We start from the raw sequence: 24,652 nt of genomic DNA on the forward strand, positions 1-24,652 counted from the left end.
AGATGACAAAATACGATAATAGAATATTTAGAAAGTTAGATAGCAAGGAATACCTTTATTTTTTCTTTTGACTATGTTATTTGACATTATATCTATAAAGTGTTTTTAGGATAGATTTGGTATGATTATATGATTTGTTATAGAATAAACTGTTTAAAGTATTGTTATCTCATAAAGCATGAATGATTAAAAGTATAGTCAAATGATTTATTAATAACGATATTAGGATATATAAGTTTGGATTGACAATATGAGTTGTTATGTAATATAACTGTAATTGAGACTACGAAATGAATGCACAAAACTGATGAACCAACCGACACACTGTACGTACATAAGGGAGTTGATGTTTTAATGTTTTGTTTGTCTTGTTTGTTTGTAGAAAATCAATAAAATTGTTTTCAAAAAAAAAATAAAAGCACTTTGATGGTCAAGTTAAAAAGCAGAGGCGACATTGGACATCCCTGCCTAACACCTTTCATAATCTTAAAGTTTTCAGTAGTCTCCCCATTTATAATTACCCTAGCTTTTTGGTTCAAATAAATTGTGCCAATCATTTTCTTGAAATTAGATCCAAATCCCATACTTTCGACCTGTTGGATCAAGAACTGCCAGCTGAGATTGTCGAAGGCCTTCCGAGCATCCAAGAAAATCAACGCTGCCTACTTTCCCGGGTGGGCCTCATAGTATTCTAATACATTTAATACTATCCTTATATTGTTCCTTATCTGTCTAGAAGGTGGAAAACCATTCTGGTCAATATGAATAAGTTTATTTTATATAATTTTTAGTCTTTCCAACATTATTGTTGCAAATATTTTATAGTCTGCGTTCAGGAGTGAGATTGGTCTATAATTTTTAATCTGTTTGTGATCTAAATCTTCTTTAGGAATTAGAGAGATATTCTCTTCTCTCCATGAATTGGGTAATTTAGCAAAGTCTAATACCTCATTGTACACATCTAACATCACTGGTTCAAGACATTCATAAATACATTTATACAGTTCCATTGAAAGACCATCCGGTCCTGGCGTCTTATTATCTTTCTGCCTTTCAACTGCCCTTTTCAATTCCATCACTGTTATTTCTTTATTTAATATCTCTTTCTATTCCTCTCTAATTTCTGGGAGACCTTTCCTTTTCAAATATTGTTCTATATTCTCAGGGTTTATTCCATCCTCCCTATATAGTTGTTCAAAATATTTTTGTACTATTTTCTTTTTCTCAGTCATTCGATATTTTAATTTTCCATCATCATCCTCCAATTCTTGTATCAACCTTCTTTCTCTTTCTAATCTTAATTTATGGGCTAACCACCTCCCTGGTTTATTTGCATGTTCAAAAAAATTCTGTTTTGCCCTTTTCACCTCTTTAACTCTCTCTTCCTGATTTATAATGTTCAATTTATGCCTAGTAAGAATCATATCTCTCCTCAGTTTTTCATCTTGTGGGTTTTTTTGTAATCTACTTTCTAGGTCTTTAAGCTCCTTCTATAATTTATTCTGATTTTGCCATCTTTCCTTATTCCTTTCGCTGTATATGCTGTTACCAGCCCCCTCAAGACTGCCTTTGCTGTATCCCATAAATTTTGTAATGATGTTTGCTCCACTGTATTTTCCTTAAAAACAAGATCCATTTCTTTCTTAATTTTCTCTCCAAAATCTTTCTCCTTTAAAATCTGGAGATTAAGTATTCTACTCTTCCTTTTCCTTCCTTTCCAAGTTATTTTTAATGGGTTATGATCAGCCCATAGATTTGTCATAATCTCTATCGAATCTAGTTGGTTTCCTAGATCTGCATTCATGAACGCCATGTCTAATCTAGACCACGATTTGTGTGGAGTAGATTAGAGTAGAACGTGAATTCTTTTCCCCCCAAATTTATTCTCCTCCATTGATCTATCAAATTTAGTTCCTGTGTCATATTGAAAAAGTATCTGGGCAAAATTTTCCTTTTCTTTTTGTTCTTTGCATTACTAAAATAATCCTTCCTTATATCTACTACCGCATTAAGATCTCCCACAATGCATACATTATCTTGTCCCATCTCAACGATTCTCTCATGTAAATCCTTATAAAATGGACTTTGGTTGTCATTCGGCACATAAATTGTAACTAATAACATTGGCTTGTACCCTAATTCTAGTTCAAGTATCAAAATTCTCCCTTGTGGGTCTACATATTTTTCTACTGCCTTAATTTCTTTTTTAACATATACCGCTATCCCTTTCTGTTTTTGATCTGCCAGGGCTACAAATAACCTTCCTAATTTAGGATATTCTAAACATTTCCAGAATTGTTTTTTAATATGAACTTCTTGCAGGCATACTATTTCTAATTTCTCTTTGGCTAATCTAGATAGTATCTGTTTCCTTTTAATGGGTGAGTTTAGACCATTTATTTTTAATGATAATAGCTTCATTTCCATTTCCGTCTTTCTACTTGTGGGATATTATCTGTCTTCTGTTAATTCTAGTCTCTCTTTGTGGGCATGTTCTTAATCTTCTTCCTTCCGTCTCCTCCTTGTTCTCTCCTTCTTGTTCTAGGCCTCCTATATCTTGCAGTTGTTCTTCTTCTTGGCTTTCTGTCTCTAGCTCCTTTCTACCGCTGCTTTCTTCTTCTGTTCCTCCAATCTGCTCATAGAAATCTTGCTCCTTGTCTAAGTTATCTATCCTGATCCTCTTTTCCTGCCATGTTACCAAAAAACCTTCTGGAATTAACCATCGAAACATTATGTTCTTCTGGATAAGTTGTGTTGCCAAAAACTTATAGTCTCTGTTAGGAATGTAAGTCACCTAACAGCTATTTGGGTTGGAAATATATAAACCAGGATAGACATTTTAATACTGTCTCTTTAAGAGAATCCTAAAAGTGTAATTGGGTGTGGTTTCTCAAATGGCCATAAGATGGAGCCAGAAACCTGCGTTGTTTAGTCTTAGTCTCAGTGAGTCTCTGTTTCCTTCTGTTGGAGAGTATTGCCATTCCTCATAATTGACTGCTATTCGTGGATTTGATGTAAGTCTGATACTGAACTGTTTTTGACACTGGACTTTGTTATTGGATTATCCTTGGACTGAAAACTGACTGATTTAACCTGTGAATGACTTTGGACTGCTTGTTTTGAACTTTGCTTTAAACCTTTCTGGAAGTAAAAACCAACATTTACTGTACAGTGTATCTGTGTGCTGTGTGTGTATTATTCAAACACTACTCTCAAATACGTCTCCCTGTATGCGCTCATTCTCCTAATGGGGAATTACCTCAACACTGGTTATGGGCCCAAGCCATACCAGGCTCAGATAACTGAGACTTAGTGTGAAAACACAGTACTGTATACAGACAGCTGTTTACTGTTTAATTGTGGTTTACTATCCTGGTAAAGATAGCACAAGTCACTTCAACAAGTCTATCACTGATAACTTGGTTGGATAGAACAAACTATGTTTCCTGGTCTATGAAGTGCAGTCTACTTCTGCATAGAGAAGGGTTATGGAATGTAGTTCAAGACCCACCGGATGTAAATGCATGGGATCCAGCTAATGAGGACGATGCCAAGAAGCTTGCTGACTTTAAACAGAACAACGAATGAGCTCTTTGTATAATTGGACTAACACTGAGTGACCAGCAGCTAGTCCATATTCGTGGAGAAGAGTCTGCTGCTAAGTGTTGGGAGAATTTGAAGGGAATTTATGTTCGTGACAGTGTAGGTGCACACATACATCTTACACATAAACTGTTTAGAGCACGTCTTCTGAAAGGTGGAGATATGTTAGCTCATTTAAACTTCATGAAAAGAACTTTTCAAGAGCTACATGAAAAGGAACTGATATTTTCAGAGCTGCATCAAGTTTACATCATTCTTTCCTCGTTGGATGAAAGTTATGATGACTATGTATCTTCAGTGGAAGTACTGCCCAGAGATAAACTGACATTGACTGACATAACTGGAAGGTTGTTAGAAGAAGCAAGAAGACGGCTGGATAGGGACCAACTGAAGAAGGAACAACTAAAAGAAGAGGATTTATCTTCAACTGCCTATACTGTTAGGAAATGTTTTTCTTGTGGGGCTAGGGGACATATAGCTAGATTCTGTAAGAAGGGAAAACAACAGAATACTAGTAAACACCAGAAGTCTAAGAAGAATGTTAGTTTAGCTATGTCTAGCAATTCAACTGTAAACAATGATTTGTGGGTTGTTGATAGTGGAGCATCGCAATGCATTAATAAAGATAGAAAAAGGTTTGTAAAGATGTCCACGAGTAAATAACATGTATCATGTAAGTAACATGTAACATGTAGCAAATGGATGGAAGATTAAAACATCAGGTGAAGGTATTGTATATTGTTCTTGTATAAACGAACATTTAACTATGTTATATGTACCTAAACTAAAATTTAATTTATTATCAGTAAGGGCTTTAGTTAATCTTGGTTATGTAGTTACCTTCAGGGGAGATAACTGTTTCATAGAGAAAGAGGGTAAAAGTGTTACTGCTACATTAGAAAATGATTTAAATGTGATACATGATGACCAGTTGAAGATAGCTAACTCGGTTTATAACAATGTTAAGCCACATGATGAATGTATACATTTACTGCATAGACGTCTAGGGCACATTAATTTCAAAATGCTCAAACAAACTGTTGAATTGTCAGAGGGAGTAAAATTGAAACCCTGTAGCAAGTATTTAAACTGTAATGCTTGTAGCCAAGAGAAAAGCAAGGTACTCCAGCAAACAGACTAAATGGGTTTAAGACCAAAGAACCTTTAGAGGTTGTGTTTGCTGACATAATTGGTCCTAAGAAACCATGTTTAGGAGGTGCCTGCTATATTTTGAGTATTATGGACCATTACTCACAGTACGGCTTCTGCTATCTTTTGAAAAACAAAACAGAAACATTCCAACATTTCTTTAACTGGCTAAGGTTTGCAGAGAGAAAAATGAAAAGTAAAGTAATTACTTTAGTTACTGATAATGGGACTGAGTTTGTTAACAAAAGATTTCAAAATATGTTGAAATTGGCTGGTGTTGAGCATAAACATTCTGCACCTTACAGACCATAGTTTTGGCAAGGAGCTGGTCCTGAAAGATTTTTCAAAGATTATGCTTAGAGGTTTTGCTATAGCAGTGGATAGCTTTTTTAAGAAGTAGGCACATATTCCATCCGGTCCAATAGATAGGGATGGTTTTAGATTGCGCAGTGCTTTTTCAACAATGTCTTCTGTAAAATCAATATGTATTACATCATTGTAGTCTGTCAATCAATCAATCAATCAAGATCAAATGAAATACTAATACTAATAAAGCCTTAGTAAGACCACACCTAGAATACTGCATCCCATTTTGGTCATCACATTATAAAAAGATGTTGAGACTCTAGAAAGAGTGCATAGAAGAGCAACAAAGATGATAAGGAAACTGGAGGCTAAAATATATGAAGAACAAATATAGGAACTGGGTATTACTAGTCTAGTGAAGAGAAGGACCAGGGTATACATGATAGCAGTGTTTCAATATTTGAGGGGCTGTCACAGAGAGAAGGAGGTCAACCTGTTTTCCAAAGCACCTGAAAGCAAGACAAGGAATAATGGATGGAACTGATCAAGGAGAGATTCAACCTAGAAATAAGGAGAAATTTTCTGACAATGAGAACAATCAACCAATGGATCAATCTGCTTTCAGAAGTTGTAGGAGCTCCATCACTGGAGGATTTCAAGAAGAGACGGGACTGCCATCTGTCAGAAATGATGTAGGGTCTCCTGCTTGGGGGTGGGGAGGTTGGACTAGATGACCTACAAGATCCTTTCCAATTCTGTTATCTATTTTTTATCTGATATCTGAACAATCTCTCCTCCAATATTTTCAGCTTTCAGGATTTTACATCAATTATTTAAATCCCAAGGGAAGACCTACAAATCCTTCCTTGGAGTTTTTTCAGATGTAATGCTACTGTCACCACTAAAGGTTTCTTATATTGAAGGGGAGGGTTAGTATGCATGCATGCATGCATCTGTGTATATACCTGATAAAGCCAATCCTTTCTTCATTGAGAAAATGTAGTGGTTTTATTGGCCTAACACACTTTTCCATTATTAATTAATCCATAGCTGCTTATACCATCTAATTATCTGAGTTCATACCTACTATACACAATAAACCCTTAATTTGAATTGTCAGAATATAATGTTTAAATGTGGCTCATGGTGTCGCACAAACACAACCATAGCAGTGATCTCAGTTTTACTAATACAACATGATAAGGAGACAGCTATTAAGAGTCTTTCCACAATTTATTACATCACTGCCACCATGGCAAAAAAATGTCTGCGGTTCTTGCTCCTATTTTGCCACAGCAACAGCCATATGATGCTATAAATGGCTACTTTAAAAATTCTCAATGACTGACCAGGATTTGAAATCAACTCTGATTTGTAAACTACGGCTAACCATTGCAGCAATCTGGCATAAAGGGATGTTCAGGGTTACATCTTATTCTTCCTGGAAAAATGAGAGAACAGCTATCCACTACCTCACTGGAAGTGTGATCTAGAAACAGAAATATTTGGATTTTAGACAAAGTCTTTGAGGCTTTGCGTTCTTCGTCAGATTAAACTCCTTTCCACTACTAAAAACACGTGTTTCGTTCCGAGGCGCCCTTAGCCTCTCTGTGTGTTATGTCCACGCTTTCTGCTCAGCTCGCTCCCTTTCAGGGCTGGGGTGGGGGCGGGGGGAGCGGTGTGTCGGCTTCTCCGTGTAACATCTACCCGGCTGGGAAGGAAAAGGGAGGGACGAAAGGAGCGAACAGTGGCAGTGGCTGCGTCGACCGTCCCTGATTAATTTGATGCCGGCGAACAATCCATAACTTGTAAGCAGGAGCTTTGAGAACGGGAGGAGGAGGAGGCATAAAACACGAAGGCGGTAGAAAAAGGCTGTAGGATTTATTAGTTGTTAAGTAGAAAATCCACGCCTGCATCTTGGAGTCCGAGGAAACACGCTGGCTCCGGAGGGATGGTGAAGCGAAAACACGTGAACTAAAGGGAGAGCTTTTTGATAGCTAGTCATAGCCGCGGTCTTTCCTGTCAGAGGCGAAATGATTCCTCCGGGTAACGCGACTGAAGTCAGCCTTGAGAGGGTGGAGAACGAAAACGACATTCAGCCCCCCTCTCCTGCCTCTACCACCAGCCAGGAATCAAAGGTATTTCCAGCGTCGGGTGTGTGCATCATATATCCATACAGATACACATGCACGCAAACGTTCATATATAGACGGGCTTTTGGTCAATAGCCCAACTATCAACCCGAGCCACTTATATTCAAATACATTTCAACTCACATACCGATGTTTATCTCCAGCGGAGTACCCAATTTTTCATCTTTTCCTATTGGAATCTTCGAGATGGCTCTGGAGGGGTTGCGTGATTGGTTTGGGTTTTTGAATTGTTACTGAAAGTGAATGTGTTTCAAAGGATTCTTTAGTGGGAAAGTTTTCAAGTATTTATTCCTGGAGGAATGGGGGGCATTTGTGTTTTTTTTTAAAAAAAAAAACATTACTATATTTGGGTCTTCAGTAACTTAAATTAATAAATTATTCATTACTGTATTGGATAGACTGTGATTTATTTATTATAGACAAGTTGGCTACTCTTTTAAATGCTTTGCAAGAATTTTGTAGTTTAACCAGTAAGCAGATAAGCTGTTAAAGGTAAGCCATAGGTCTTAGTTTGTGCCAGGATAGCTATCCTGTAACCAATAGGATTCCTTCCCTGTTTCCCCACTATTTTCTAAAACAATTGTTATTGGCCTGGTTAGCCCAACCTGCATGATACCAGCCAAGGTTTTGTTTCCAACATTTCAAAACTTAAAGTGATTTCCCATCTGCCACTGTGCAATTGGCAAACCATACAGAGGTGCAGTATGTTAAAATGCTCTCTATGGTGCAGTGGTCACCAGCAGTTTTTCATTCAGTTGTTGTTTTCTGAAAAGTCTCAGGTAGTCTCAAGTTTCTTTGGAAAGGATCAGTGGTTGTCAATCTGTGGTCCCTGGGGGCCTTGATGTCATCACAGGGGATCACAAAGGCTTGAATAAATGTTTTAAATCTTGAGTTAGTTCTTGGGGGTCCATGGCCATGGTTCATGGCCAAAAAGGTATTTAAAGAAAACATTGAGAACCACTGGATTAGATTAAATCTGGAGCAGAATTCTGTAAAGGGACTGAAGCGGATTAAAGAAGTAATGAAACATTTCTTTTAATCTGGGCCTATTGTGAAAGGCTAGGGCACTCAGACATTTGTTCACCAAATACATCAACTAAAGAGACTTTTTTCAGACTACACATTCAACTCAAATCTGGCATATATTTCAATAGTTTAAAATATATGACACTGATATAAATTGTGTTAGCACTATTTGTCAGTGAGAATAATACTACATAAAGTATATACATAGACTCAATTTAGAGTCCAGGTAAGGTATTCTAAAAAGGCATTCTAAAAAGGGTCAGGGTTAAAGAAACCTCAGGACAGGATGGGACATTCAAAGGTTGAAAACAGTACCAGGAAGACAACCGGAATGTTCTTACACAAAATGCTTTTCAAGGGACTTGCATTCCTTCAATTGCAAATACAGCTCCCATAGCTTCCAGTTAGATGTCAACTCCAGGAATTCAATCCATCAAAAGAGGCACTGAGACTTCAGCAAAATATCATTACTTGGTGAGAAAGAGGACAGACGCTGCTGTAATTTTCCTTTCCCATTGATCAATATAATTCCAGCAAATGTGTCAAATATAGAAACCAACCAACAAGCTAGTGCTCTGAATCGTATCATATAATCAATGAAACTGTTCCATGCTGTAATGAGAAGTTGAAAGAACAATTGTGTGGCCTTGTATCTATGTGTGCTGTGGGATACAGGGAAGACTACAGTAACTGATACATATATTCGTTGGCCTATGGGAGAGATAATTGGGCATCTTGAATTTATAACAGGATTGCAGTCTAATCACAGGAAATATCAATTGTTTCAGCAGTTCTGAGTGAGTTTGATGCTATTTGAAATATTTCTTTTTGATAAAGGTGGATATAAATTCTTCCTGAGAAACACCTTTGACATTTTGGAAATATTCTGTTAAATTTTCACATAAAAATGGGCATATTTCAAACTATAAAGTATGAAATGATAACATTTTAAATCTAAATTACTCTTCAATTTTGAAATTCCAATCTCATATTTTGGAGCACTCTTCAATGTTTTGTGTTAATCATTATATTTAGTTAACTAAATTCAAATGTTGGTATAAATAGCCAAATTATGCTAGTTTAAAAATTATACAGAATATTTAGTATATTTTTCAAATGAGGAATAAAAGAGTATAGCTTTCCCTTTTCCCCAGACATTATATCCTACCTAATTGGTTTAGTGGGAAGTCATTCTTCTTCTGAAAAATTAACAGTCTAAATTTTATTTTGGTTTTTCTTGGTTTTTAAGAAACAATTTATAAGTTCAAAGTTTAGTGCACATACATTAGCAAAGTTTATGCATTTTCTAAAAAATAAAAATCATGGTTGCCCCCAAATTGGAAGCTTTTAGGAACTTGTAAGACAAAAGGATTAAAGGAATTAGAAAAGGTAATGAGGAAAGTATCCTTTTTCTATCTTGAAGTTTGATTTCTGCTTCAGTGAGCGCCATGCTATGCTATGAGACTTGTAGTTTGCCCAGAAACTTGAGTAAAAGTACACATATTAAAAGACATTATAAAATGTTTCTTATAACCTTGCTTTTTGGATAAATAATTGGAGGAAGAATGGGGCTTTTTAATCTAACCACTGCTTTCTTGTCTTCTCCTTACTTATCAGTGCAACAGGTGCCATAATTAAAGTGCTGCATTACTTTTGGGCAACTCTAAATTATCTTGGGGACTGTCTTAAAGTCAAAAAGCAATGTGCAGCAAATTTCCCAGTGCTGTACTGTGTAAACATAATTCAAGGGTGGCTATTTCTGAAGTTTACTCTTAAGACCGCAGTAACTACTTCTGTAGCTGCTTTTCTATCCTTGCCTTAACCAAAGGCAGATGTGTAGTCATCAAAGCACTGTTTTACTGATGCAAGCTAAAGCTGCTATTTTTATAACCCTTTCTATCCTATGGCCTTTAAAAAAGAAAACACTGAGAGTGTTTTCTAAACAAACTGGATATTTTGCCCTTTTCAAAACCATATTCTACAAAACCAGTGAAGGCTTATTATGAAATAAATAAGTCTTATAATTTAAGTAGGGTTTGAAGTGCAGAAATTTGACCCTTGTTTCTATTTTGTTTGAAATTGGTTTCAAATTATGGTTTAATGGGTAGTTGTAGTTGGACATGCTGCTGTCCTGTTTAGGCCATATTACTTCTGCATAATTTGGCAAATATATGTTGCTGAATCCAATGTTCTATGATGTCCTTAGACATTTAGAATTGGAGAGAAAAGAAAACCAGGACGGAACATTTGACAAGTTTATAAACTAAGTTAGACAAACCATCATACAGCTCCTTTGGCAGTGACTGAAATCCTAAACATTAATTTGAAAAGTTCATTGGAATCAAGGCATGCTCTTTCAAATATGAAATATTACAAGAAAGTAAAGTTTATTAGAAGGTTCTCCTTTCTCATGAAAAAGCAAATCAACTGATTTCAGTACTTAATTGGCCCATCTTTTACAGCAGACAATTCTTCCTAGTAAATAATCATTTGTTTAAAGTATCCCTTGCTTTTATATCTTGTTAAATTTCACAAATGTTCTTTCTATTTCCATTTGATCTTCACTAAATTCCGTGAGGTGTGTTGGGCTTACAGGAGTGATGGTTCAATAATTTCATGACCAAGTAGGGACAAGTTCCTCAAGATCCATGCTTTCTAAAAGATGAGAGCTTTGGAGGCACCACATGTGTCCCTCCAGCAAAAAAAAATTCTGCCCATGTCTCCTCAGATTGTTCTGCTGAAATTCAGTTGCAAAACAATGGTAGCTGGGTGGTTTTCTTATTTATATTGGGAGTCAATTGGAGTACATGGATTACACCTTTACTAAGTGTTAAATGGGTGCAGATGAGGAAGGAGCAGGACTCAGGAGTGTGAGAAACTCTTTATTTACAAACCAGAATCAAAAAGCAAACAAACATTGCCAGCGCTGACTTTTTATAGCCAGCGCTGTCCAATACTTCAGCCACTGACGGGGACTCAATCTTCCTGCCAGCAGCTGAAACCAGTAAGTGGAGTCTGACATCAGACTCCACTTTGCATCAGACTCCACTTTGCATGTGATGTAACTCATGTAAATGTAGTGCCATGCATATTTAACACCCCTCCCCTCTTAGTTCAGGCTGACCAATCACCACATACGCGACAGACATAGTCCTTCAGGTAGGAGGGGCTTCTGTGGGTGCAATTGGGCCTGCACAGTTCAGTTGTTCCTGAGATGGCGGCCTGATTGGCAGGTCTGCTGGTGCTCCAGACTCTGCCTTTGGAAGTGCCTCAAAAGTTTCTGGAGGTGTGGCAGTTTCTGTTGAGCTAGAGGCCTCAGAAGTACTACACTGGGCTCCTCCTCCCACAACTAAGTCCTCGCTGTCCTATGTCCCTTGCTAATATGTGTCTTTGTGGGGTTTCTAATTCCCGGGGTTTTGTTGTTGCTGGAGGTGTGTTGTGTTGTTTGGCTTCATGTGGGGGTTGAACTATGTGGCCCCGCAGTTGGTCTATGTGCCTGTTCCATGTTTTTCCCCCTTCTACCTCCAGTCTGTATGATCTGGCTCCGGTACTTTAGATTATTTTTGCCGGGACCCAGGTTTCCCCTCCTATGTAGTTGCGTGCATACACTGTGTCTCCTTATATGAATGTTCTGCACTTCCCTGTGGAGTCTAGAGGGGTGTTGTTTGTATAGTTTGGATGGATTCTGTCCAGGATGGAGCTTAATTTTCTGTTCATGAGCATTTCTGCTGGGCTTCTGTTTGTTGCTGCACTTGGTGTTGGGTTAGCAACAATTTGTCGATTTTTTCTTGCCAATCACCGGGGCCTAATTTTTTTAGAATTTCTTTGATTGTTCTGACCATTCTCTCCTCTTGCGTGTTCACCACTGGATGAGCCAGTGCCAATAGGGCATGTCAGATCCCCAGATGGGCAAGGAAGCTTTCAAATTGCTGTGCTGTGAATTGTGGGCCATTGTCCGAAACCAGCACATCGGGTAGCCTGTGGGTGGTGAATATTTTCTGCAAAGCTCTGATCGTTGCCTTGGTTGTTGTGGATTTCATGATAACCACCTCGAACCATTTAGAGTATGCGTCGACCATGATTAGGAAAGTTTGTCCCTGGCAGGGTCCTGAAAAGTCTATGTGTATGCAACCCCATGGTGCTGAGGGCTTTTCCCACTTGAGGGGTGGGGGAGCTGAGAGAGGGGCTGGTCAGGATTCCTGACATGGTGAGCATGTCTCAGGTCTCAATGTCTCTGTCTATCCCCGGCCACCAGATGTAACTCCTCGCAAGGGCCTTCATTTTTACTATCCCGGGGTGCCCTTCATGTAGCAATCCCAAAATTCTTTCCCTTAATGGTTGTGGTACCACCACCCTGTCTCCCCATAATAAACACCCCCTTAATGCTGACAGCTCTAGCTGTCTGTCATTGAAAGGCTTGAATTCCTCCCCTTCCATCTTGTTCGGCCAACCTCACCATACCCAGTTCAAAACTCGCACCAACGTTTTATCCTTCGCAGTGAGTCTCGCGATGTCCGCTGCCGTCAATAAACCTGGCTTGAAACATTCTACAAGGTATATGGAAGATGCAGATGCAGGAGCTGGGTCTTCCACTAGGTCTGGCAGGGGGCATCTGCTGAGTGCGTTAGCATGTGGAATGTTCTTTCCTGGTCTGTGTAGAAAGCTGTAGTTATATGCTGCCAGGAAATCTGTCCATCTTAACATCCTAGGTGATAAGATGTTGGGTGTGGGTTTGTTTCTTGAGAGAATGCCAAGTAGTGGCTTGTGGTCAGTGACCAACTCGGAGTGTCTGCTGTAGAGGTATTCATGAAAACGTTTTACTCCGGCTACGGTGGTGAGGGCTTCTTTGTCTATTTGGCCGTAGTTCCTCTTGACTTTTGACAATGTCTTAGAATAATAGGCTATGGGGGCTTCCTTTCCATTCGGTAGTCTATGGCTCAGTACTGCCCCAATACCATAAGGTGATGCATCGCAGGTCAGCCATGATGCATCGCAGGTCAGCCGGGTCTCGCTATATTGCATCAGTACTGTGTCAGATGTTAAAATGTCTTTTATTTTGGAGAATGCGGCGTCCTCGGGGGGGCACTTCCAGGTATTATTTTTATCCAACAGTCTATGGATTGGCTCCGCTATGGTCGCCTTTTCTGGTAAGAATATGTTATAGAAGTTTAATCAGCCCAAGAAAGCTTGGAGTTTTATTTTATGGGGTGGGGGCTTCTTTAATTGCTTTCAGCTTGCTTTTCGTGGGTTGGATGCCTGACCCATCGATTTGGAAACCCAAGAACTCTATGCTGGGTACGGCAATGTAGCATTTGTCCCTTTTTAACTTAAGCTGCACTTCTTGGAATCTTTCTAATACTGTTCGGACCCTTTCCATTAGTTGGGGCTTGTCTTTGGCCAAGATTATTATGTTGTCGAAGTAAGGAACTACTCCTGGCAGATCTTGTAGCAGCCTTTCCATTACACTTTGGAAAAGGCCAGGGACTATGCTAACTCCAAATTGCAACCAGTTGCACTTGAATGCGCCCTTGTGGGTTACGATCATTTGCGCTTCAGCGATGGCTGCATCCACAGGCAATTGTCGATATGCCTGTGCTAGGTCCAACTTAGCAAAAATCTTGACCTGGCCCAATGAATGTAGTAGGTGCTGGACTACCGGTACTGGATATGTGCTCTGTTGTAGTGTGAGGTTTAGGGTACTCTTGTAGTCTCCACAGATTCTGACTAACCCATCAGGCTTTATAGGGGTCATTATAGGGGGTCTCCCACCTCGCATGGTCTACCGGCTCAAGGATCCCTTGAGCCACCAGCTTTTTAAATTGCTCTTAAACCTTGGGCCGCAGAGCAAAAGGGACCTTCTGGGACTTCAGTCAGACAGGGGCTATGTTGGGGTCGAGGTTAAAACTGATTGGGGTCTCCTTATATTTGCCCAGTTCACTGCTGAAAACATCCCAGAATTCCCTCACCAACACATCTAGGCTAGGTCATTTCCCCTGCTTGCTCTGGTCATTGCTGTCATGTGGATGCTGGTGAAGCTAATTTGCAGTGGCACGAACCATTTTCTCCCTAGGAGGCTGGGAAGGTCTCGGTCCACAATAGTCAGTGGTAGGGATCCCTGGAAATCTCTATATTCCACGTGGCAGATTTTCTTTCCCAGCACTGGTATTTTGTAGCCTTGGTAGTCTTTTAGTATTATCCATTGTGGCTGGAGCTGGTTTCAGCGGATGTGGGGGTTGATCTTCTGGAGAGCTGTCCAGGAGATCATTGATATATAAGACCCAGAGTCCATTCCATCGACCATAGGGTCCCATCAATCCTCACTTCGGTGAGGAATTTGTTGGATTCCCATGTGGGCGTGTGTGTAGCCCCCAATTGTATGGTGGGTTTCTTCTTCCCGGCCGCCATCTTGTTTTTTGAATTTCACGCCAAATGTCTTTTGATCCTTGTGTTGTCTGGTTGGGGAGTATGCTCTGCGGCTTGTTTGTCCATTGGTTGGCTGGCTCTACAAGCTTCTGCGATGTGGCCTTTCCTCTCGCATCGTCTGCAGATCACTTCTCTAAAATGGCAGACAGACTGGGGATGGTTCCCTCTGCAGCTTCCGCAAGGCTTGGTTCCCTTGGCTGTTCCTGGTTTGCTGGGTTTTACCCAGTGGACATCTTCCTTCTCACTGTCGCTGCTTTCAGAGCAGGATGGACTTCGCGGTGCCCCCCTCGCAGCATGGGTGGCGTGGACCTTGCTGCTGCCCTTGACTCAAGCTGCTGAGCAGTCAGAGGCTTTCGCAGCTTTTGCTTTTTCCAGATCCTCCTTGAACGGGATGTCCTCCCTTGCGAACAGTTTCTTCTGCAGGGTTAAATCCTTTAGGCCGAGGACTAGCCGATCCCAGATCATTTCTTCGGTGTTTGAAAACTTGCAGTTCTTTGATAGTTTCCTAAGTGCCACCATGAAACTACTTATGCTTTCTCCTTTTGGCTCTGGATGTAGAAGTCATTCCAGTTTTCCAGGTACAATGGGGTAGGGTCGAAATGCCCCTTCAGTGCTCGTTGCAGTTCGTCCCAGGAGACGTTCACCAGCTCATCTGCAACGAGGGCTTCAGTTAGTTCGTAGAGTTCTGAATCGCAATAAATTAAAAAGTAAGCCTTCTTCTTTACATTGGATGCTGCCTTCATCCCATTCACCTCTAGATTTAGGTTGAATCTTCCCATGTACAAGGACCACTTCTCTTTTGTTGGCTCGAATGGGAATGATAGGAGTCGGTGGGCCATGTTGATTCGCTGTCGGTCTGAATGGTCGAGTTCACAATTCAGCTGGAAAATGGCCACGGTGCCCCACGAGGCCTTTTGTCTTCCTCAGAATCCCACCTTCATTGCCAGTGTTAAATGGGCACGGATGAGGAAGGAGCAGGACTCAGGAGTGTGAGAAACTCTTTATTTACAAACCGGAATCAAAAAGCAAACAAACGCGGCCAGTGCCGGCTTTTTAGAGCCAGCACTGTCCGACACTTCAGCCATTGACAGGGACTCAATCTTTCCACCAGCAGCTGAAACCAGTAAGTGGAATCTGACATCAGACTCCACTTTGCATATGACGTAACTCATGTAAATGTAGTGTCATGCATATTTAACACTAAGTTTAACAAAATCTTTATTTATTTTATTTGTTTAAGAGGCAAAAAACATGGTTCAGAAAATATCTGCCCATCCAGCTAAAGAGCCAGTTGGGACATCAGTATGCTAAAACTTTTCATGCTTGAATCACTTCTGTCTCTTGATGGATGGTTTAAATTTCTAGCATGCCAAAACCTATTTTGTCAGTGAGAAAACTAGATTCATCTGTTCCTCTCTGACTTTATAATTTGGTCCCCATAGATATATTCAGACATGCAGCCATTAATCAGGCTGAACCGGTGTAGAAAGTTAGCACCCACCCCTCTTAGAAGAATGAAGTATTTTGAGAAATATTTGAAAAGGCAGAATATTATATTTTCCCAAAGAAGAGAAACATATTTCTAAAGACAGAAACTCAGAGTGTGAGCTCCCTGACCCTAAGCAGATACTAAATTAGGCCAGCCTTTAGAAATGCAAATTTGGTAATCCATTACTCCCAGCAGCAAGGTCTGAACAAAGGTAGAATTAACCCTCAGCTCCTTCATTGCATTAGCACACTTCAACCAAATTTGACTTCAAGATAAACATGAACCCACATGGCCCATGGGAGTCTGACTATAGTGAATAGAATATACTTCTTGAACAGCAACCTCTAGGGCAGGGGTCGCCAACCTTTTGGACCTCAGTGACCACCAAACTCATAATTTTAAATCCCAGGAACCACTAACTGGTTCTGTGGGCATGGCCTAATTTGTGGGTGTGGCTTGGTAGTTATGTGACTGGCTGGGCATGGCTTGTATGTAAATATTATAAATATTTATATAAATATTGAATTTTTATAAAAAAAAGAGCAACTTTTACCCCAAATCAGACAAAACAGGCAGGCAGATTGAGTTGCTCACAGAATCACAGATTCATTCAGAGATCTATCTATCTGCCATCAACTAGCTCAGTCTGTCACATAAAATTTGCTTGCAAACAAACTCATAAAATTTGCTAGCAAGCAAACTCACAAAATTAACTCACAACACACCATGTATGTAAATATATAATTTTTATTTACAAAAAGAGCAACTTTTGCCCAAAATCAGGCAAAGCAGGCAGGCAGATTGAGTTGGCACAGAATCATTCAGCGATCTATCTGCCATTGGCTAGCTCAGTCTGTCACATAAAATTTGCTTGCCGTGAGTCTGCACTGAATAATAGAATCTTCAGTCCTAAGGGAGGTTTGGCTGAACAGAGCCAAAGATCTAAAAACTAGTTAGAAAGCAAGAAATCCAACCATTTCCTGCTTCCTAGCCAATCTAAATCTCCCGGCACAGCAGAACAGCTGATGGTCAGAAAAATAGCAATTTAGCAGGCAAGTTTTCAGAGTATGGAGTGACTGCCTTTTGGTGCTATGCAGTTAATCATGCATTGCTTAAATAGTTTGTTAAGTCCCCATCTTTTCTGAGAGCAAGATAATTATATTTATGAATTGCTAATATCACCCTCCTGAGTAATTCCCTTTGGAGCAGTAAAAGAGAAGTTCTGTACATAACAGAAAGAAAAGGAAAGGAAAACATTGAGAAGTGTTGAGGAGCTGAGGGGTGTAAGTGTGAGTCAAGGAATTCCAGACCAGAAAGATTGTTTTGTATTCCAGTTAAATTAGAAATGGTTCTTTGTGAAGGATCTGTGAAAATTTTGGAATATTACAATAAGTCCGAAGAAAAAAATATATAAAGTAGAAAGATTTAATTAAAGGAGAAGAGAAAGAATGGTAAGACATCCACTAACTGACTGCTTTGAAAATACCTTTCAAATGTGTTTTCAATTGTAGGATTGAAAATATTTGCTTGACTGTATGCTTTAATGTTCAAAAAGAATAATCTTTATCAGTAGAAGCAGAGATGTATTCTTTAAACTTTAATGCATTTTGAAAAAACCATTATAGTAGACTGAATACCACTGTAAAACAATTTAATGGAGAGTAAAGTAAGATTTTAAACAGACAAGAAAAAAATGTATAGAATAAGTGGTGCCTGGCTCAACTGGAAGTATCTGTGAGATGGAAACTTATCAAACAGATCCAACCTAGAAATAAAAAGAAATTTCCTGACAGTGAGAACAATTAATCAGAGAAATGGGATCTCTTCAGAAATTGTGGGTATACTGGAGGTTTTTAAGAAGAAATTTGTTTTCTTGTTAAAAGAGGACTGGCTGGGAGGGGAGGGGTGAGGAGAAGGCAGGTGAGGCTCCCCTTCATGTGAGTGACATCAAGTTGGCCATGCCCACCCAGTCACATGACCACCAAGCCATGCCCAGCCGGTTATGTGACCACCAAGCCACACCCAGCCGGTCACGTGACCACCAAGCCATGCCATCCAGTCACATGACCACCAAGCCACACCACCCAGTCACATGACCGACAAGCCATGCCCACCCAGTCATGTGACCACCAAGCCACCTTGCCCAACCTTCCTCCCACGGCTGGCGGAAGGGGGGAAGGCCAGCCCCCTCATCTCCAGCAATGCCCTGTATGCTGAGTCCCGATTTGGGGTTCGCCATACCTGGAGTGTGGCAGTGGTGATGGTGGCATGCTCCAGTTGTTTTCATTGGTGAGAGGGACTGCAGGAAGGCTCTTGCCGAGAAGGCAAGTGGTGGTGGCGCATCCTGGAACTTCCCAGCAGTGAGGAGTTTTCTGGGGCGGCTTTGGTGGCAGCAGCTGTGGTGGCAAAAAGCAAAAGGTGAATAGGGAGAGGCAAGCAGCGGGGGTGGTAGTGCATCTTGGAACTGCGCCGTTGGTGGGGAATTTCCTTTGGCAGCTTTGGCAGCAGCCTTTGCTGCAAAAGGCGAGAGGAGGGGGCAGAAGGTGAGTGGTGGTGGTGGTGGTGGCTGTTGTGAACTAAAGAAATGTATTTAATAAAGATTCATTTGCATAGCAGGATCATAATCCTGCACTTCCTATTGGCCCATATAATGGCAAGTTATGATTGGTTCATTCTGAGCAATCTGATTGGCTGTTGGCGGGCCGCACCAAGATTCAAACGCTATAACGCTATCCATTGGTTATCCGGATAGCAGCTACTCTATAAAAGAGTGACTGCTAGCCGGGTTTTTTTGTCTCTGTTATGCTTGTGAATAAAGAGCTGAAGTTCACGGTTTACAGTCTGGTCTCCGTTCATTAAACCCATGCCTCAAACTTAACACTGGCGACGAGGGTGAGATGCGGAGACAAAAGAGCTGACTAAACCCTACAGAGCACCAACCGAAGCATGTGGCTGAGAGCGCATCTACATCGGCAGGATGTCAGGTGGCGCTATACCACCCGCTCCTTTTGACCCGGAAAAGGAAGACTGGGAGTCATATATGGATCGGTTTCAAATGTTTCTAGAAACCAACAATTTGAAAGACGCTACACCCGGAAAGAAGCGGGCGGTGTTCTGACCCATTGTGGACCGGCCGCTTTTAAGATGGCGAAAGCGCCGCGAAACCGGATGAGGTGAAATCAATGGATTGGGACAACCTCAACCTATCCTACGGGCTCACTATGCCCCCGCTGCACCAACGTTGGTCCGGAGACACGAATTTTATCAACGGGATCAGCGGAAGGGTGAAAGTATTGCAGACTTCATTGCTGACCTTAGAAACCTGGGAGGCCTCTGTGGTTTTTCAGACCTAGAAGAATCTATGCGAGACTGCATAGTTCTGGGATTAGATGACCACACAGTACAGAGCAAGATCATGGCAAAGGGGGACATCGGTCTTGCAGATGCCATTGCAGACGCTACTGCAGCAGAGGCAACCAAGAAGTCGGCCGTCGAATGCGCCGCACCAACGCACCGCTCCGTCAATTCGCCCGTGGAGCCTCGCCTCAACTAGAAAGACACTGAGCAACAGCGCACCATGAGGACCTCGAGTCCCAGTCCGAGAGCGATAAAGAAGAGGTTAACAGACTTCGCCGAACGAGATCAACAAACTCTAAAATTTCAGCGCCCATGTGCGGGTTGTGGGGGAAACCACCCGCGATCCAGTTGCAAATTCCTCGACGCAATCTGCCGCTCCTGTGGAAGAGAGGCCACATCGCACGGGTCTGCAGAAGTAAGAGGGAATCCAACACGAACAGAAAGGAGAACAACCTCCGCCAAACCACAGGGAACCTCCCTGCAAATCGGGATCGTTTGAATAACCAATGGAACAACCATGCCTACAGCAGCAAAACATTTGCTCTTCCAGCAAGACGAGAAGAGGCACACCAGACTATTATTATCGGCCACGCTTCGTCATTAGACAAACAAAATATCCGAGTGAAAGTTGCCATCGAGAACCAACCTTGCCTGATGGAAGTCGACTCTGGATCGTCCCTCTCGATGGTTTCCTGGAAGACCCTTAAACAGCTGGTCCCTGCCATCCGTCGTCAAGACCTCAGGACACAGAAAATCATCCTCAGAGATTACCAAGGAACACGATCCCAGTCGCCGGAGTGAGTCAAGTCCAAGTATCTTTTAAAAATCGTGCTGTGTCACTCCCATTAACTGTCGTCGATGGTGACCGCCCAGTTTACTAGGCTCTACAATGGTTCGCCCCACTCGGGATCGAGGTGGCCGGCATTCACCGGTCGGAAGCGACGATTGGGAAGAGAGCATCGTCCAGGAATTCCACGATGTGTTTTCGGACAACTTAGGCAAGTACAAGGGGACCCCTATATCCTTTAGCCTCAATCCAGAAGTAGCCCCTATCCGCCTTTAAGCCTCGCGGGTGCCGTTCGCCCTTAAACCCAAGATTGACGAGCAACTTGATAAGTTAATAGCCCAAGGGGTGTTGGAGCCTATTGACCATGCCCATTGGGAAACCCCAATCGTAACCCCATCAAACCGGATGGGTCGATTAGAATTTGTGGAGACTACCGCGCCACCCTGAACCACGCACCCAACAGAGCGCTTTTCCGGTGCCGGTGGTTCAACATCTCCACTCCCTGGGCGGCGGGAAGATCTTTGCAAAGTTGGACTTAGCGCAAGCGCATCAACAACTACCTGTTGATGCGGAAACCGCAGAGGCACAGACTATCGTTACACACCGAGGTGCCTTTAAATGCAACAGACTCCAGTTCAGAGTGAGTGTAGCCCCGGGATATTTCAGAGTCTAATGGAGAGACTTTTACAGGGAATAAAAGGGGTTGTACCGCACTTCGATGACGTTTTAATTGCTGCCCCAAATAGAGAAGAGCTTGAAAGGCATCTCAGATTGGTTTTACATAGATTTAAGGACGCCGGTCTCAAGGTTAAAAAAATAAATGTCAACTGTGCACTGAAAGGGTAGAGTTTTCGGATACCTCCTCAATAAACAAGGTATTCACCCTACCAAAAACAAACTCAGGGCAATCAAGAATGCCCCAAGACCTAAAAATAAGACTGATCTCCAGGCTTTCCTGGGACTCATTAACTTTTACAACATCTTCTTGTCCCAGAAGGCACCGTAGCTGAGCCCCTACATAGACTTCTCAACAAGAAAGCCACCTGGGTCTGGGGACATCGAGAAGAACGCTCTTTTCAAAAAGTGAAAGACTTATTAACATCCGATGCTGTTCTAATGCAGTGTGATGCATCACCATTTGGGGTTGGAGCCGTTTTGAGTCACGTGTTACCAAACGGGCATGAAGCTCCCATTGCGTACTTTTCGCGGACATTAGCGAAGGCTGAACGGAACTATAGCCAACTTGACAAAGAGGCTCTTGCTATTGTATCGACCGTGAAGCGATTTCACGAATATGTTTACGGGCGGCCCTTTACTCTAATTACAGACCACAAGCCTTTACTTGGCATTTTAGCAGGTGATAAACCAACCCCGCATATATTATCGCCTAGAATGACTCACTGGTCAGAATTCCTAGCAGCCTACAACTACGTACTGCAGCATCGCCCGGGAAAGCCATTCCCACGCTGATGCTTTGAGCTGCTCTCACTTCCGGAAACCGTCAGCGACCCAGCTCCAACCCTCACTACGCTGCAAATTGAAACCTCAACTCGCCGCCACTAACGGCAAGAGATATCGCTGCCGGCACAAAAACAAGACTATATCCTCGCAAAAGTTCTCAGTTGGGTCAAACGCGGGTGGCCAGTCGAAGAAACCCCGCCACTTTTGCGCCCGTTCAAACACCGGCAAACGGAACTATTTTCCCAGAAGGGCTGCATCCTATGGGGAGATAGAGTGCGTCGTGCAGAGAGACTACAGCGACTCGTGTTGCAAACCCTGCACGGGAAGGACATCCGGGCATCGTCCGCATGAAGGCTCGCTCAAAGCTACGCCTGGTGGCCAGGCATCGATAAACAAATTGAAGCCTGGGTAACCACGTGTAGAAACTGCCAAGAGGTCAGCAACGCCCACCGAGAGCAATTCCCACCGAATGGGAAACTCCTTGAGGCTCCGTGGTCCCGCATCCACATTGATTTCAAGGACCCACTAAAGGACACACCTTTCTTCTAACCGTGGATGCTTACTCCAACTGGCTCGAAATCCACAAGATGAAAAGCACGACTACTGAGTCCGTTATTAAAAACTAGATAGATTATTTGCAACACACAGTTTCCGGGACGTTCTAGTTTCCGACAACGGACCCCAGTTCACGGCCCTCACCTTCGAACAATACCTGGCGGATCGGGGCATCCGCCATGCCTTAACCCGCCGGCTCACCCTGCGGCAAACGGTAGGGCGGAACGGATGGTCCAATTCGCTAAAAAGACACTACAAAAATGGATCCTGGGGACATCGACACTAGATTGAACAAAATACTCTTACTACAGCACATTACCCCCACAGTGTCACCAACAAGACTCCAGCCGAACTTTTAATGGGGCGGAAGCTTCGCTCCCACCTCGACCGATTAAACCCGCTCTTATTCGCCAGAGAAACCTTGTGGATCCAGCGGAACGTATCGCCAATTCAAGGTAGGCAACTTGGTCTATGCCAAAAACCTTCCGGCGAACTGTTGTGGGTCCCAGCCACCGTAGTCTACCTCACTGGCCCTAGATCTTACCGCCTTAAAACGACAGACGGCAAGATATGGAAATGTCACATAGATCAACTTCGATCTCGTTTACAACCCAATATCTGCGACCCTCCGGACTTCCAAACTCAAGGGGGAGGGAATACCGAGAGGGCGACGACGTAATCAAGGACAGACGGCCGCTAAACCGAATACTCGCGCCACCTGAAGAAGGTCCGGGATCGGGGGCATCCTCCCGCAGAGGAACACCATAGTGGAAACATGCCCGCCCGATCCAGGAGTGGACTTAAGGGACCCTGATAGTATCGAAAACAGCACCGCGGAATCAACCCCGTGCGAAGACGAGCCTTGCGCTCCACCGAACCGAACTTTAAACAAAAACCGTGGAACAGCGAAAATCAAATAGGCAGGTAAAACGACCTGCATACCTGCGTGATTACGCCACCACGGCCGTCAAACGGAACCCAGGGGGAGGGGTGTTGTGAACTCAAAGAAATGTATTTAATAAAGATTCATTTGCATAGCAGGATCATAATCCTGCACTTCCTATTGGCCCATATAATGGCAAGTTATGATTGGTTCATTCCGAGCAATCTGATTGGCTGTTGGCGGGCGCGCCAAGATTCAAACGCTATAACGCTTATCCATTGGTTATCCAGATAGCAGCTTACTCTATAAAAGAGTGACTGCTAGTCGGGTTTTTTTTGTCTCTGTTATGCTTGTGAATAAAGAGCTGAAGTTCACGGTTTACAGTCTGGTCTCCGTTCATTAAACCCATGCCTCAAACTTAACAGTGGCGACGACTTTTCTTGGGCAGTTTTGGCAGCAGCAGTAGCACAGCACACCAGGGTGGCAATGGTGGGGTGTTCCCTCAGGGGGGTGGTCCCCCAGCCAGATGGTGGTCCCCTGGCCATGCCCCCTTCCTTTCAATCATTCCCTTCTCTCCCAGCCAGCATAGCCATGGCCCTGCGGCTTCTTCGTGGCCGGCTATGGCCTTGTGGTGGGAGGGCAGCTACCTAGCTAGTCACAGCAAAACAAGCCAGGCAAGCCCGGGGATGGGGAGAACAGCGCTGCGGCCTAGGCTAGCCCGGGAGTCAACTGGACTGGGGCTTGCTTGTAGGCTCAATCACCCAGGGAGATCAGGGCCACGGTGGAAAGCAGACAGCAATGGCAGGCGAAGGCAGGTTAGCAATGGCAGGCAAGATGAGGAATGACTGGGCGGGGTGGGGCTAGTGGATGGGCAGGAAGGGGCAGGGCCAGCCAGGGGCGTGATTTACCGGTTATCTGAACTGTGCAGAATCATAACAACCAGTTCTACTGAACCAGTCCGAACCGGTAGAATTCCACCCCTGCTTCTAGTGATGTATTTTGAATGACTTTCAGGTGATTGCACATCATAACACTTTGTATAGTGACTTTTTTTTTAAAAAAAGAACTACCTCTTTCATTGAAATCACTGGAAATGGAAATTATTTACACCAGTTCCAAGATTGGTATGAAATTGGGCATGCTATAGGGATATAACCAGGCAGGGAAAAAATACGGAATATATCAAAGGTATGTGCCACAATTACCTCCCTGTGGTTGGTTTTTCTTCCTAGGCTGGCAGCACTTAACCCAGCCTCTCATAATTGGTAACAAATCACTCAGTTCCCTTCAGCAGAAAGATCCTCCATGTAAGATTATTGAAAATAGTATTCTGAGGAAAGACAAATGGTCAAACATTTCAAAATTTTCAAAATTATACAATAATACATTCTATATTTGAACTGTGCAGTTTTTATCCAAATTGATGCCCCCAGATATATTAAGATTTCCCATATAATATG

The 24,652-nt window shown here is 42.4% G+C and overlaps 1 protein-coding gene across 1 annotated transcript in view; it reads left to right on the forward strand.

The window, feature by feature from the left end:
• Positions 1–6,702: 6,702 nt before the first annotated feature.
• STAC (SH3 and cysteine rich domain) overlaps positions 6,703–24,652 on the forward strand; it is a 204,331-nt gene continuing 186,381 nt past the window's right edge. The window contains exon 1 of the mRNA XM_026679525.2: positions 6,703–7,196. Within this exon, the coding sequence (XP_026535310.1) occupies positions 7,092–7,196 (105 nt within the window). The 5' untranslated portion in view covers positions 6,703–7,091. The remainder of the gene's footprint in view (positions 7,197–24,652) is intronic.

Source organism: Notechis scutatus, chromosome Z (genome assembly GCF_049901735.1).
Source record: "Notechis scutatus isolate UNSWTSFEM ecotype Mainland chromosome Z, rNotScu1.2, whole genome shotgun sequence".
NCBI lineage: Eukaryota > Metazoa > Chordata > Lepidosauria > Squamata > Elapidae > Notechis > Notechis scutatus.